The 13,530-nt window shown below is 38.3% G+C and overlaps 1 protein-coding gene across 2 annotated transcripts in view; it reads right to left on the reverse strand.

Annotated features, from left to right (window-relative positions):
- Nucleotides 1-13,530, reverse strand: part of LOC109642016 (kinesin heavy chain-like) — a 101,851-nt gene that overhangs the window by 12,970 nt on the left and 75,351 nt on the right. The window contains exons 2-12 of one of the 2 annotated variants that reach the window (XM_069533663.1): nucleotides 9,961-10,150; nucleotides 7,911-7,998; nucleotides 6,976-7,049; nucleotides 6,660-6,764; nucleotides 6,243-6,291; nucleotides 6,083-6,138; nucleotides 5,372-5,459; nucleotides 3,106-3,230; nucleotides 2,754-2,858; nucleotides 1,776-1,924; nucleotides 577-725 (exon numbers count right to left, since the gene is read on the reverse strand). In XM_069533663.1, coding sequence (XP_069389764.1) covers nucleotides 577-725; nucleotides 1,776-1,924; nucleotides 2,754-2,858; nucleotides 3,106-3,230; nucleotides 5,372-5,459; nucleotides 6,083-6,138; nucleotides 6,243-6,291; nucleotides 6,660-6,764; nucleotides 6,976-7,049; nucleotides 7,911-7,998; nucleotides 9,961-10,095 — 1,123 coding nt within the window. In that variant the 5' untranslated portion in view covers nucleotides 10,096-10,150. Of the gene's footprint in view, nucleotides 1-576; nucleotides 726-1,775; nucleotides 1,925-2,753; nucleotides 2,859-3,105; nucleotides 3,231-5,371; nucleotides 5,460-6,082; nucleotides 6,139-6,242; nucleotides 6,292-6,659; nucleotides 6,765-6,975; nucleotides 7,050-7,910; nucleotides 7,999-9,960; nucleotides 10,246-13,530 lie in introns of those variants that run through there. The other variant, XM_069533664.1, reaches the window with a different exon arrangement.

Below are 13,530 nucleotides of genomic sequence, written 5' to 3' on the forward strand. Positions count from 1 at the left end.
ACCTTTAAATAATGTGTTAGTATTATTTTTACAATATCGGACAAGATGTTGAATAATTCTTGTAAGTTAGCAGCTGTTAGCAGCTGTTAGCAGCTGTTAGCCGCCACCATCAGATATTAGGGACATAACTTGAGTTGTGCACAGTCATCAAGTGTTTTTGGATGAACTTGAGGGTAGGTTGAGGCTAAAGGTAAATCTGACTGGCTACTGGCTTGTATGGGGGTAAGTGGGGTAGGATCCCTAACCCTAACTCAGTACTATGAAAGTCATGTGGCTGATAAGTAGATCAGACATCATGACCTCGATGGCTTTTTAAACTGAACACCTGCTGTCATAGGCAGCAGAGTCAAAAGCTGTCCCAGTTTAGAACAAAGGACAAGATGAAGAATATCTCTTGTCTGTTCTACTGCACCAATTAAAAAACACCTACCACCAGCTGTTAGAGACATATCTTCAGTTTTGTGTGTATATATATTAAAGTAGGGGGGTCGACAACACAACTTCTGAACGAACCCTGACCTAACTTCCTGAAACAATGATAGTTTTAAAACATGGACACTGGATTTATTTGTTCACCTTTTCTCCAGCGTTTCAGCTCGTTTTCCAGTTTCTGAATCACAATATTCAGACTCCGGTTCTTCTCTTTCTCCTTCTCGTACTTTTTCTTCCACTCCTCGGCCGTCAGCTCCAGGTTCACAGACACAGTGTTCTTTATGGTTTTAGCTCTGAAACAGAAACACAGGATGTGGTTATACCTAATACATCCTGTGCCAGTCAAGTCGCTGCTCGTGTCGATAGATGGAAAACTGTTGATTAATATATTTTTATTGCAACATGCAGGTGAACTGATCTCATGTAGAACTGCAGGAATCTAGTTGAAGTCCTGTTGGTACAGAAGTACTAAACTACTGTACTGAAGTATAAATAATACTTAGCTCTGACTTCTGGCCTTTCATTCCACATTATTCCGAAGACCTGGACTTAGATTTCCCACGTCACAGTTATATGACTCCAGGAACCAATCAAATTGAATTATACATCAATATATTTGCAGACTCATCATGTCATTTAATAAGTCATTAAGTATCTTGGTTTATTATTATATTATGCACGTATCGATGAATTCTTGCATTACAGCAAAAGCATGTTTGTAAGGTCACTGTGACCTTTGACCATATTTTGATTTCAGTCAGGACCATTTTCAATCAAAGAAATCTTCATAAGTTACATTTGGCAACATGACTCTGTTCTGGGACCTCCCTGCCCGTCCATGTGGATACATGGGGAGTCTGAGACAGAGAGCGTCTTGTGCACTGATGGGCAGACTGATGGGCGGACTGATGGACAAACTATTGGACAGTTTGATGGAAGGACTGATGAGTGGACTAATGGAGAGACTGATGGGTGGGCTGATGGACAGACTGATTGGTGGACTTATGAGTGCACTAATGTACAGATGGATGATCTGAGGGATGGACTAATGGAAGGACTGATGGAAGGACTAATGGACAAACCGATGGTAGGACTGATGGATGGACTGTTGGATGATCTGATGGATGGACTAATGGAAGGACTGATAAAGGACTAATGAACAAACTGATGGAAGGACTAATGGATGGACTGTTCCACGGACTGTTCCACGGACTGATGAGTACATACAGAAAATAAATAAAAAAGAATCAATGACAGTGATGATGTCATCAATGATCCTACGACAACTGCTGCTTTGATATAGAATTCATTTTAATATTCTCTAAGAGCTTCCTGTTCAGTACCTCTGTCCAAACATGAGTGTGGACTTGGTCTCGGTCTCGTTGTAAATGGACGGCGAGCAGCAGATGATGATGGTGGTTCGACAGTTTCCTCCCAAAGAGTCCTGAAGAATTCGAGTCATCTTACTGTCTCTGTACGGGACGTGAGTTTTCTACACACCACAAAGACACAGACATGTCAAATACAATAAATGTATTATTGAGATTCACAACAGGAAGTAAAGTTCTCTAATGTTAGGACACTGAAGCAATGAAACAGGAAGTAAAGTTCTCTAACACTATGACAATGAAGCATTGAGACAGGAAGTATCTCCCATGTGACCCCCCCCTCCTCCGTGACCTCCACTGGCTTCCTGTTGGGGCCCGCATCCGATTCAAGACAACGGTGCTGGCCTTCAAGGCCGTCAATGGAACTGCACCCATCTACCTCAAAGTCCGCTCAGCGAAGTCGCAACTCTTCTCTGTTTAGGCACCTCAGTGGTGGAACGATCTCCTGACCAATGCAAAAGACTCAAGACTCATTTGCTCAGACTCCACCTCAACCCAGCATAGCATGACTCCCTCCCAACCCCCCCACCCCAAAAAAAAATGTTTTTTTAAACTTATGCACTTGTTTGTTCGTATGGTTAGCACTTCAATCATAGCACTTATGCACTTAAAGAATCTTTCACAAATAGCAGTTACGATCCTCAGATGAGGGCTTGACAATTGTTTCTATATTTCATTTTACCCCATCGACGGTGATATGTTGTGGTTTCTCTCTTGTGACAAATGTACTTATTGTAAGTAGCTTTGGACAAAAGTGTCTGCTCAATGCCCTAAATGTAAATGTAAGTAAAGTTGTCTAACACGAGGACACTGAAACAGTGAGACAGAAAATAAAGTTCTAAAACACTGGACACTGAAGCCGTGAGACAGGAAGTAAAGTTGTCTAATGTTAGGAACCTAAAGCAGTGAGACAGGAAGTCACATGTCACTCACCGTCCCTTCACTCAAAGCAGCAATGACGTTCCCGAGAGCCGACAGAGACTTGTTGATGTTCTTTGCTTCGTCCAACACGGCACCCTCTGCCCCTGTCTTACTCACCTGAACAACAGAAGGACAGACAGGTCAAAAACAAGACAAGTGAGAGAGAGATGAGGGCAGACAGGTAAATAGAGACAGTCAGGTTAGAGACAGAGAGGTGAATAGATAGGCAGGGGAAAGACAGGTAGAGACAGACAGGGGAGGACATACCGGTGAATAGAGATAGAGAGATTTTAGACAGGCAAGTGAATGGAGACGGAAAGGTTGGAGACAGAAAAGAAAGGACAGACAGGTGAGAGACAAACACCTTCTCACTGCCTGCCAGGTCGACCAGGTAAAGTTTTCCCGACAGTTTCGTCTCTGTCTCCACGTTCTCCTGCTTGATGTTGATCTGAAATATACTGTGACTGCGAGAGCTGTGCTCGTTCATGTCTGCAAGATTAAAAACATGTTAAATAAGTCATTGTCCTCAGAAGAAAACAAGTAAACTCATTAAAGGAAACCCATTATGCTTGTTTTTGAGGATTCTTCATTTTTATTTGGGGTTCTACTTGAAAAGGTTCACAGGCTCCAAAGTTCAGAAAATAATTTAGTTTCTTTATTCTATAACTTTCTGCAGCAGCAGAAGGATTCCGCTCATTGTGGGCACTGTTGTCTCAACTTTAATATGTGAGGAGCCTTGAGATCATATGCACTGCTCAAAAGAATTAAGGGAGCACTTAAGGTCTTGACCTTCTATGTAAAGTGCCTTGAGATAATGTATATTATGATTTGGCGCTATACTAATAAAATTGACACATCGGGCCTTGATGAATGATTCAGGCATACAATCTTTACTCATGAACATTGTTTAATTAGTTGAGAACAATTTGTGACTCAGTGGGTGTGGCCTCCTCATGCCTGGATGTTCTCCTGACAATGACATGATGCTCCTGATGAGTCAGAGGATGGAGTCCTGGGGTATCGCCTCCCAGACCTGGATCATCAATGAGCTTCTGGACAGTCTGTGGACAGACTTGGTGGTGTCGGATGCACCGATACATAACATCCAATAGGTGCTTAACTGGATTTGGGTCAACGCCTTCATCATCCAGGACCAGGAGGAACCCAGGGCCCACTGCACCAGGAGGAACCCAGGGTCCACTGCACCAGGAGGAACCCAGAGTCCACTGCACCAAGAGGAAACCAGGGTCCACTGCACCAGGAGGAACCCAGGGGCTACTACACCAAGAGGAACCCAGGGTCCACTGCACCAGGAGGAACCCAGGGGCTACTACACCAAGAGGAACCCAGGGTCCGCTACACCAGGAGCACCAGGAGGAACCCAAGGTCCACTGCACCAGGAGCACTGGGAGAAACCCAGGGTCCACTGCACCAGGAGGAACCCAGGGGCTACTACACCAAGAAGAACCCAGGGTCCACTGCACCAGGAGCACCAAGAGGAACCCAAGGTCCACTGCACCGGGAGCACTGGGAAAACCCAGGGTCCACTACACCAAGAGGAACCCAGGGTCCACTGCACCAAGAGGAACCCAGGGGCTACTACACCGAGAGGAACCCAGGGTCCGCTGCACCAGGAGCACCAGGAGGAATCCAGGGTCCACCGCACCAGCTCAAGGTCTGACAGTGGCTCTGAGGATTTCATTCTGGTACATAACAGCAGTCAGGGAACCGTTAGCTATGACATGGAGGTCTCTGTGACCCTCCAAGGATCTGCCTCCACAGACCATCACTGCCCATCCACCAAACAGGTCATGTTGGATGATGTTACAGCAGCATAACGTTCACAACGACGTCTCCAGACTCTTTTACGCCTGCTCTCATCCCAATGTAAAGTGCCTTAAAGCTCCAGTGTGTAAGATTCAGGTGAAAGGATCTATTGGCAGAAATTTAATGTAGAATAATCCTCATGATGTTTTCATTAGTTTGTTTCATCTAAATTGTTTGAATTGTAGTTTTCGTTACCCCAGAAAAGGCTGTTTCTGACTGTTCGGTCAGAAAGACACCAGTCACCTGCTGGAGGTCATTTTGTAGAGCAGTGCTCCTCCTGTTCCTCCTCAAACAAAGGAGCAGATACCTGCTGCTGGGTTGATGCTCTTCTACTGTCCAGCTCACTTGGTGTCTCCTGGTGTCCCCTGGTGTCTCCTCAAGCCTCTGGAGACTTTGCTGGAGACACAAACCTTCTTGTGACCACAGGTATGGATGAGTCCTCCTGGAGGAGCTGGACTACCTGTGCAACCTGATGGTGCTGCAGGTAGCGCCTCACGCTACCAGTAGTGACGAGGACCCGAGCAGAACACAGAACTAGAATGAGTCAGGAAGGACCAGGAGACAGCAGCTGTCTGTGGACACCACATTAAAAACATTCCCTGTTGGGGCTCGTTTACTTGTGTCTCATTGAACCTGTTGTGACTTTGATTTGCACCAAAACAGAGAAACTGATAAGTAAGTGGTATCAGCAGTAGTAGGTGTATCAATAGTAGTATCAGTAGTAGTAGTATTAGTAGCATCAGTACTTTCAGTAGTAGTAGTGGTAGTAGTACTTTCAGTAGTAGTAATAGTAGTACACTCACTGGTCACTGCGACATGTCTGTTTGCTTTTCCCTCGTCGATAACGTCCATCACCTCATCGGGACTAGAAACAAAACGCTCTGTACAACCCTACACGGAGTACACTATTACTGCAGTATTCATGTACTACAAATGCAGTAATGATGTTGTCATGCATGTTGTAGTACATCTACTAGTATGTGTTAAAGTACATATTGCAGCACATATTGTAGTACATATAGTGTGTGTAATGTGTAATAGTACATTGTAATTCATGTTAGTGACATTTATTAGTACATATAGTAGAAGATGTAGTATAATGTGTAGTTGTACATGTACATATAATAATATGTGTAAAAAGGTAAATGTTTTGTAGTACATGTAGTAGTAGAAGATGTAGTTGTATGTGTAGTTGTATTCATGGTTGTACATTTTGCAGTACATGTTGCAGTAAATGTTGTGATATTCTGTATGTTGTAGTACATGTAGTAGAACATGTGGTTGTACATAAAGTAGGAAATGTTTTAGTATATGTGGTAGGCATTACTTTGTGCAATAGCATGCAGAAAAAAAATCAGAAGAACCTGTAGTAATATACCTTATGTGACCACGTAACAACATGTGGTTGTACATGTAGTTGAACATGTAGTGGTAAATGTCTTAGTATAGGCAGTCGAAGATACAGAAGAACATGTAGTAGTACACAGTATGTTGCAGTACTCCAGATCAGATACCTTTACGAAGGGAACCCTGTTCTTGTCCTCGTGAACGGCCAAGTTTGTCTTTGACACTAAAATATGAAATCATGAGTCAGCAGTTTCATTTTACTGAATCGTATCTGATCAATAAGATTAATTGATTATTGATGAATCAATAACAACGTTGAATCTTTACCATCCAGCAGGTCTCTGATTTTATCCAGGTAGATTTCAAAATAAGAGACCTGCAGAGAGACAGTTTTATTAAGACTTTAAACCTAAACTAAAAACACAAAATCATTTAAATGTATTTATTGATTGATTATTGGGATTAATGACGGATTACATTTTTTAGCAATCTTTAAAAACAGATTAAAATTTTAAATCCTTTTGTACAACTGGACCATTTTATTATGATATGCAGATATTTATATTTTAAACATGTAAACATGATTATTATCATTTTGATGTACTTGATTTTCCTTCTATGAAAGTATTTTGATTCATGTATACTTTGTGAAATTTGTACTTCAGAACTGTTAAAAGTAGTTGAATTTCATTTGTGATGTCATGAATCATGACTGTGGACAAATAAGTTCAGTGACATCATCACCTTGATGTGAAACTCCAGGTTTTCGTCCATCGAGTAGATGTGGTCAAAAATGTCTCGAGAGATTCGTGGAATGATTCCCATGAGAGGGGGGTCGTGAAGGTTCCCCTGAAAAAAGAATCAACCAATCTGAAATCATGATTACAACATTAATAAATTCCCTAACCCTAAAGTTATTTCAAACATCCTTAAAACATGGTAGAAACTAGTTTTTTAAAACATAATAAAAAACATTGAAACATTACTTAACCATTATTATCATATATTATTTAAACATAAACAGACAAAAGTCGCTAAAACATCTGATTTAAAAACTCACCTCCATAGTGTGAGTCTTTCCTGACGACGTCTGACCGTACGCAAAGATCGTCCCATTATATCCGCCCAACACATCTGCAACACACAACAACACAACAATATATAATAACAACAACACACAATACACAATACACAGTAACAAACCACAATAACAACAACATTTTGTTTTATCCCGATACAAAAATATTCTATTCAATAAAAACGATCTGTCACTGTACTGATCAGAGACAGACAGACAGACCAACAGACAGACAGGTACACATACAGACAAGTAGATAAACAGAAAGACAGACAGACATGTAGACAGACAGACATGTAGAAAGACAGACAGGTAGAAAGACAGACATGTAGACAGACAGGTAGAGAGACAGACATGTAGACAGACAGGTAGAGAGACAGACATGTAGAAAGACAGACATGTAGACAGACAGGTAGAAAGACAGACATGTAGACAGACAGGTAGAGAGACAGACATGTAGACAGACAGGTAGAGAGACAGATATGTAGAAAGACAGACATGTAGACAGACAGGTAGAAAGACAGACATGTAGACAGACAGGTAGAAAGACAGACATGTAGACAGACAGGTAGAGAGACAGACATGTAGACAGACAGGTAGAAAGACAGACATGTAGACAGACAGGTAGAGAGACAGACATGTAGACAGACAGGTAGAGAGACAGACATGTAGAAAGACAGACATGTAGACAGACAGGTAGAAAGACAGACATGTAGACAGACAGGTAGAAAGACAGACATGTAGACAGACAGGTAGAGAGATAGACATGTAGACAGACAGGTAGAAAGACAGACATGTAGACAGACAGGTAGAGAGACAGACATGTAGACAGACAGGTAGAAAGACAGACATGTAGACAGACAGGTAGAGAGATAGACATGTAGACAGACATGTAGAGAGACAGACAGGTGTCTGACCTCTGACGATCTGTTTGGCACACGTGTCGTAGACCTGAACTTGTTCCGTGTTCGGAGCGAAGACTCTGTCAAACACATATGGTTTCCCCTGAAACACAGGAAACAACCTGTCAAAATAAAAGCCTTTTGTTGTATATTTTATTGTGTCACCACCCACAGCGTCTCTGAGGGTTTTAAAAACGAACTCATCACCACTCACCTGGACACATGAACAAATCAGAGCATAGAATAAAATGAGTAGACCCTGGACAGATGTTGTGATGAACATCTGTCCAAAGACGTTTATGTGCCTGTATTTCAATAAACTTTATTTAAATTCAAATATCTAAACTTCAGTTTTATTTGTATATCATCAAATCATCAAGGCTATAGACAGTAACAGACAGTAAAGGACCGTAAAGGACCGTAAAGGACCGTAACAGACAATATTAGACAGGAACAGACAATAAAAGACAGTAACAGACAGTAACAGACGGTAACAGACAGTAACGGACATTAACAGACAATAAGGGATGGTAACAGACAATAACAGACAGCAACAGACAATAAGAGACAGTAAAGGACCATAGCAGACAATAACAGACAGTAAAGGACCATAGCAGACAATAACAGACAGTAAAGGACAGTAACAGACAATAAAAGACAATAACAGACAGTAAAGGACAGTAACAGACAATAAAAGACAGTAACAGATGGTAACAGACAGTAACGGACAATAACTGACAATAAGGGATGGTAACAGACAGTAACAGACAATAAGAGACAGTAAAGGACCATAGCAGACAATAACAGACAGTAAAGGACCATAACAGACAATAACAGACAGAAATTAACAGTAACAAACAATAACAGACAGTAAAGGACAGTAACAGACAATACCAGACAATCACGGACAGTAAAGGACAGTAACAGACAATAGGGGACAGTAAGAGACAATAACAGACAGTAACAGACAATAGGGGACAGTAACAGACAATAACAGAAAGTAAAGGACAGTAACAGACAATAACAGACAATAACAGACAATAACAGACAGTAACAGACAATGGAGGACAGTAACAGACAATGGAGGACAGTAACAGACAATGGAGGACAGTAATAGACAATAACAGACAGTAACAGACAATAATGGACAGTAACGGATGGTAACAGACAATAACAGACAGTAAAAGACAATAACAGACAGTAACAGACAGTAACAGACAATAACAGACAATCACGGACAGTAACAGAGAGTAACAGACAGTAACGGACAATGGAGGACAGTAACAGACAATAATGGACAGTAACGGATGGTAACAGACAGTAAAAGACAATAACAGACAGTAACAGACAATAACAGACAATAACAGAAAGTAAAGGACAGTAACATACAGTAACAGACAATAACAGACAGTAACAGACAGTAACCGACAGTAACAGACAATGGAGGACAGTAACAGACAATAATGGACAGTAACAGACAGTAGAAGACAATAACAGACAGTAACAGACAGTAAAAGACAATAACAGACAGTAACAGACAATAACAGACAGTAACAGACAGTAACAGACAATAACAGACAGTAACAGACAATGGAGGACAGTAACAGACAATGGAGGACAGTAATAGACAATAACAGACAGTAACAGACAATTACGGACAGTAACAGACAGTAACGGACAGTAATGGACAATGGAGGACAGTAACAGACAATAATGGACAGTAACGGATGGTAACAGACAATAACAGACAGTAAAAGACAATAACAGACAGTAACAGACAGTAACAGACAATAACAGACAGTAACAGACAATAACAGACAGTAAAAGACAATAACAGACAGTAACAGACAATAACAGACAATAACAGAAAGTAAAGGACAGTAACATACAGTAACAGACAATAACAGACAATAACCGACAGTAACAGACAATGGAGGACAGTAACAGACAATAATGGACAGTAACAGACAGTAGAAGACAATAACAGACAGTAACAGACAGTAAAAGACAATAACAGACAGTAACAGACAATAACAGACAATAACAGACAGTAGAGGACACTCACCGACACAACCACCGTTTCATCTCCGTTGAATTTGGGGATAAATTTGTCTCCGCGGCTTCGCTCCGCTTCGTTCAGCGGCCTGAAGCGACACATCACCTTCACTCCGCACAGCCCGCACTGCCCCGCATCCGCCATCACCGTCAACACACCCTGATCCTGGTCCTGATATTGGTCCTGATCTTGATCTTGATCCTGGTCCTGGTCCTGATCCTGGTCCTGATCCTGGTCTGGTTAAAACAAACCAAACCACGGAGATATCAACAGACGTTGACCGGCAGAGACGCGCTGAGCTCGGTCAGATCATCACAGAGGCTCCGCTGAACACTGGAGCACCTAGTCGCGAGGAACTCTGGGACATGGAGTCAATCTATGAAAATGTGTAATGACATCATTGATCAATAATTAGGATCAGTTATTGATCACACTTAGTGTCAATGACACGTGATGTATTATTAGAACATGAATCAAAGCGTTTGAACACGTCATACAGATCAAATCTATATGTTCTCAATAACTCATATAACTAATGTCATCAAACAGGCTAAATGTAAATTCTGGCTAAGTCTGATAATTCTTATTTAAGAGAGATCTGTTCCATGACTCTCGCTAACATTAATCCTGCTCAGTCACCATGGTAATGTGGAGTTCAGCGCTAACCTGCTCTGTACCAGTAAAATTGACTGGCTATGTTAAGCGGTGTCTCAAAGAAAGTCAGAAACAAGTTGTTCCGTCCAAAGGTTTTGTTTCGCTCTGAATGTCTGGTGCAGGTGAAGGTTTATTAGGTCCGTGGGTCCGAGTCGTCACACAGGCTTCATCAGGCTCATTCACAGTAAATGAATCTATGATATGAGAATGTAGAGAGCCTAACCCTAACCCCCACAGAAGGAATTTACTGTACACACAATGTAAGTGAGAGGAAACCTGGAGTAATAGACAATGATTATTAAGTAATTCATACAGACACAGCTTTGTACACAAGGTCAATCAATCACAGTCTGAGTCCTGTATATATTTAATCTGTTTCCTATAGAACAAGATTAAATCTGTTTCCTATAGAACAAGATTAAATCTACATGTTTCATATAGAACAAGATTAAATCTACATGTTTTATATGAACAAGATTAAATCTGTTTCCTATAGAACAAGATTAAATCTACATGTTTCATATAGAACAAGATTAAATCTACATGTTTCATATGAACAAGATTAAATCTGTTTCATATAGAACAAGATTTAATCTGTTTCCTATAGAACAAGATTAAATCTGTTCAATATAGAACAAGATTAAATCTACATGTTTCATATAGAACAAGATTAAATCTACATGTTTCATATGAACAAGATTAAATCTGTTTCATATAGAACAAGATTTAATCTGTTTCCTATAGAACAAGATTAAATCTGTTTCATATAGAACAAGATTAAATCTACATGTTTTATATGAACAAGATTAAATCTGTTTCCTATAGAACAAGATTAAATCTACATGTTTCATATGAACAAGATTAAATCTGTTTCATATAGAACAAGATTTAATCTGTTTCCTATAGAACAAGATTAAATCTGTTCAATATAGAACAAGATTTAATCTGTTTCCTATAGAACAAGATTTAATCTGTTTCATATAGAACAAGATTTAATCTGTTTCCTATAGAACAAGATTAAACCTGTTTCCTATAGAACAAGATTAAATCTACATGTTTCATATGAACAAGATTTAATCTGTTTCCTATAGAACAAGATTAAATCTGTTTCCTATAGAACAAGATTAAATCTGTTTCATATAGAACAAGATTAAATCTACATGTTTTATATGAACAAGATTAAATCTGTTTCCTATAGAACAAGATTAAATCTACATGTTTCATATAGAACAAGATTAAATCTACATGTTTCATATGAACAAGATTAAATCTGTTTCATATAGAACAAGATTTAATCTGTTTCCTATAGAACAAGATTAAATCTGTTCAATATAGAACAAGATTAAATCTACATGTTTCATATAGAACAAGATTAAATCTACATGTTTCATATGAACAAGATTAAATCTGTTTCATATAGAACAAGATTTAATCTGTTTCCTATAGAACAAGATTAAATCTGTTTCATATAGAACAAGATTAAATCTACATGTTTTATATGAACAAGATTAAATCTGTTTCCTATAGAACAAGATTAAATCTACATGTTTCATATGAACAAGATTAAATCTGTTTCATATAGAACAAGATTTAATCTGTTTCCTATAGAACAAGATTAAATCTGTTCAATATAGAACAAGATTTAATCTGTTTCCTATAGAACAAGATTTAATCTGTTTCATATAGAACAAGATTTAATCTGTTTCCTATAGAACAAGATTAAACCTGTTTCCTATAGAACAAGATTAAATCTACATGTTTCATATGAACAAGATTTAATCTGTTTCCTATAGAACAAGATTAAATCTGTTTCCTATAGAACAAGATTAAATCTGTTTCATATAGAACAAGATTAAATCTACATGTTTTATATGAACAAGATTAAATCTGTTTCCTATAGAACAAGATTAAATCTACATGTTTCCTATAGAACAAGATTAAATCTACATGTTTCATATGAACAAGATTAAATCTGTTTCATATAGAACAAGATTTAATCTGTTTCCTATAGAACAAGATTAAATCTGTTCCATATAGAACAAGATTTAATCTGTTTCCTATAGAACAAGATTTAATCTGTTTCATATAGAACAAGATTTAATCTGTTTCCTATAGAACAAGATTAAACCTGTTTCCTATAGAACAAGATTAAATCTACATGTTTCATATGAACAAGATTTAATCTGTTTCCTATAGAACAAGATTAAATCTGTTCCATATAGAACAAGATTTAATCTGTTTCATATGAACAAGATTAAATCTGTTTCCTATAGAACAAGATTAAATCTGTTTCCTATAGAACAAGATTAAATCTGTTTCATATAGAACAAGATTAAATCTGTTTCATATAGAACAAGATTAAATCTACATGTTTTATATGAACAAGATTAAATCTGTTTCCTATAGAACAAGATTAAATCTGTTTCATATAGAACAAGATTAAATCTGTTTCATATAGAACAAGATTAAATCTACATGTTTTATATGAACAAGATTAAATCTGTTTCCTATAGAACAAGATTAAATCTGTTTCCTATAGAACAAGATTAAATCTGTTTCATATAGAACAAGATTAAATCTACATGTTTTATATGAACAAGATTAAATCTGTTTCCTATAGAACAAGATTAAATCTGTTTCATATAGAACAAGATTAAATCTACATGTTTTATATGAACAAGATTAAATCTGTTTCCTATAGAACAAGATTAAATCTGTTTCCTATAGAACAAGATTAAATCTGTTTCCTATAGAACAAGATTAAATCTGTTTCATATAGAACAAGATTAAATCTACATGTTTCATATGAACAAGATTTAATCTGTTTCCTATAGAACAAGATTTAATCTGTTTCCTATAGAACAAGATTAAATCTGTTTCCTATAGAACAAGATTAAATCTACATGTTTCATATGAACAAGATTA

Source organism: Paralichthys olivaceus, chromosome 10 (genome assembly GCF_024713975.1).
Source record: "Paralichthys olivaceus isolate ysfri-2021 chromosome 10, ASM2471397v2, whole genome shotgun sequence".
Classification (NCBI taxonomy): domain Eukaryota; kingdom Metazoa; phylum Chordata; class Actinopteri; order Pleuronectiformes; family Paralichthyidae; genus Paralichthys; species Paralichthys olivaceus.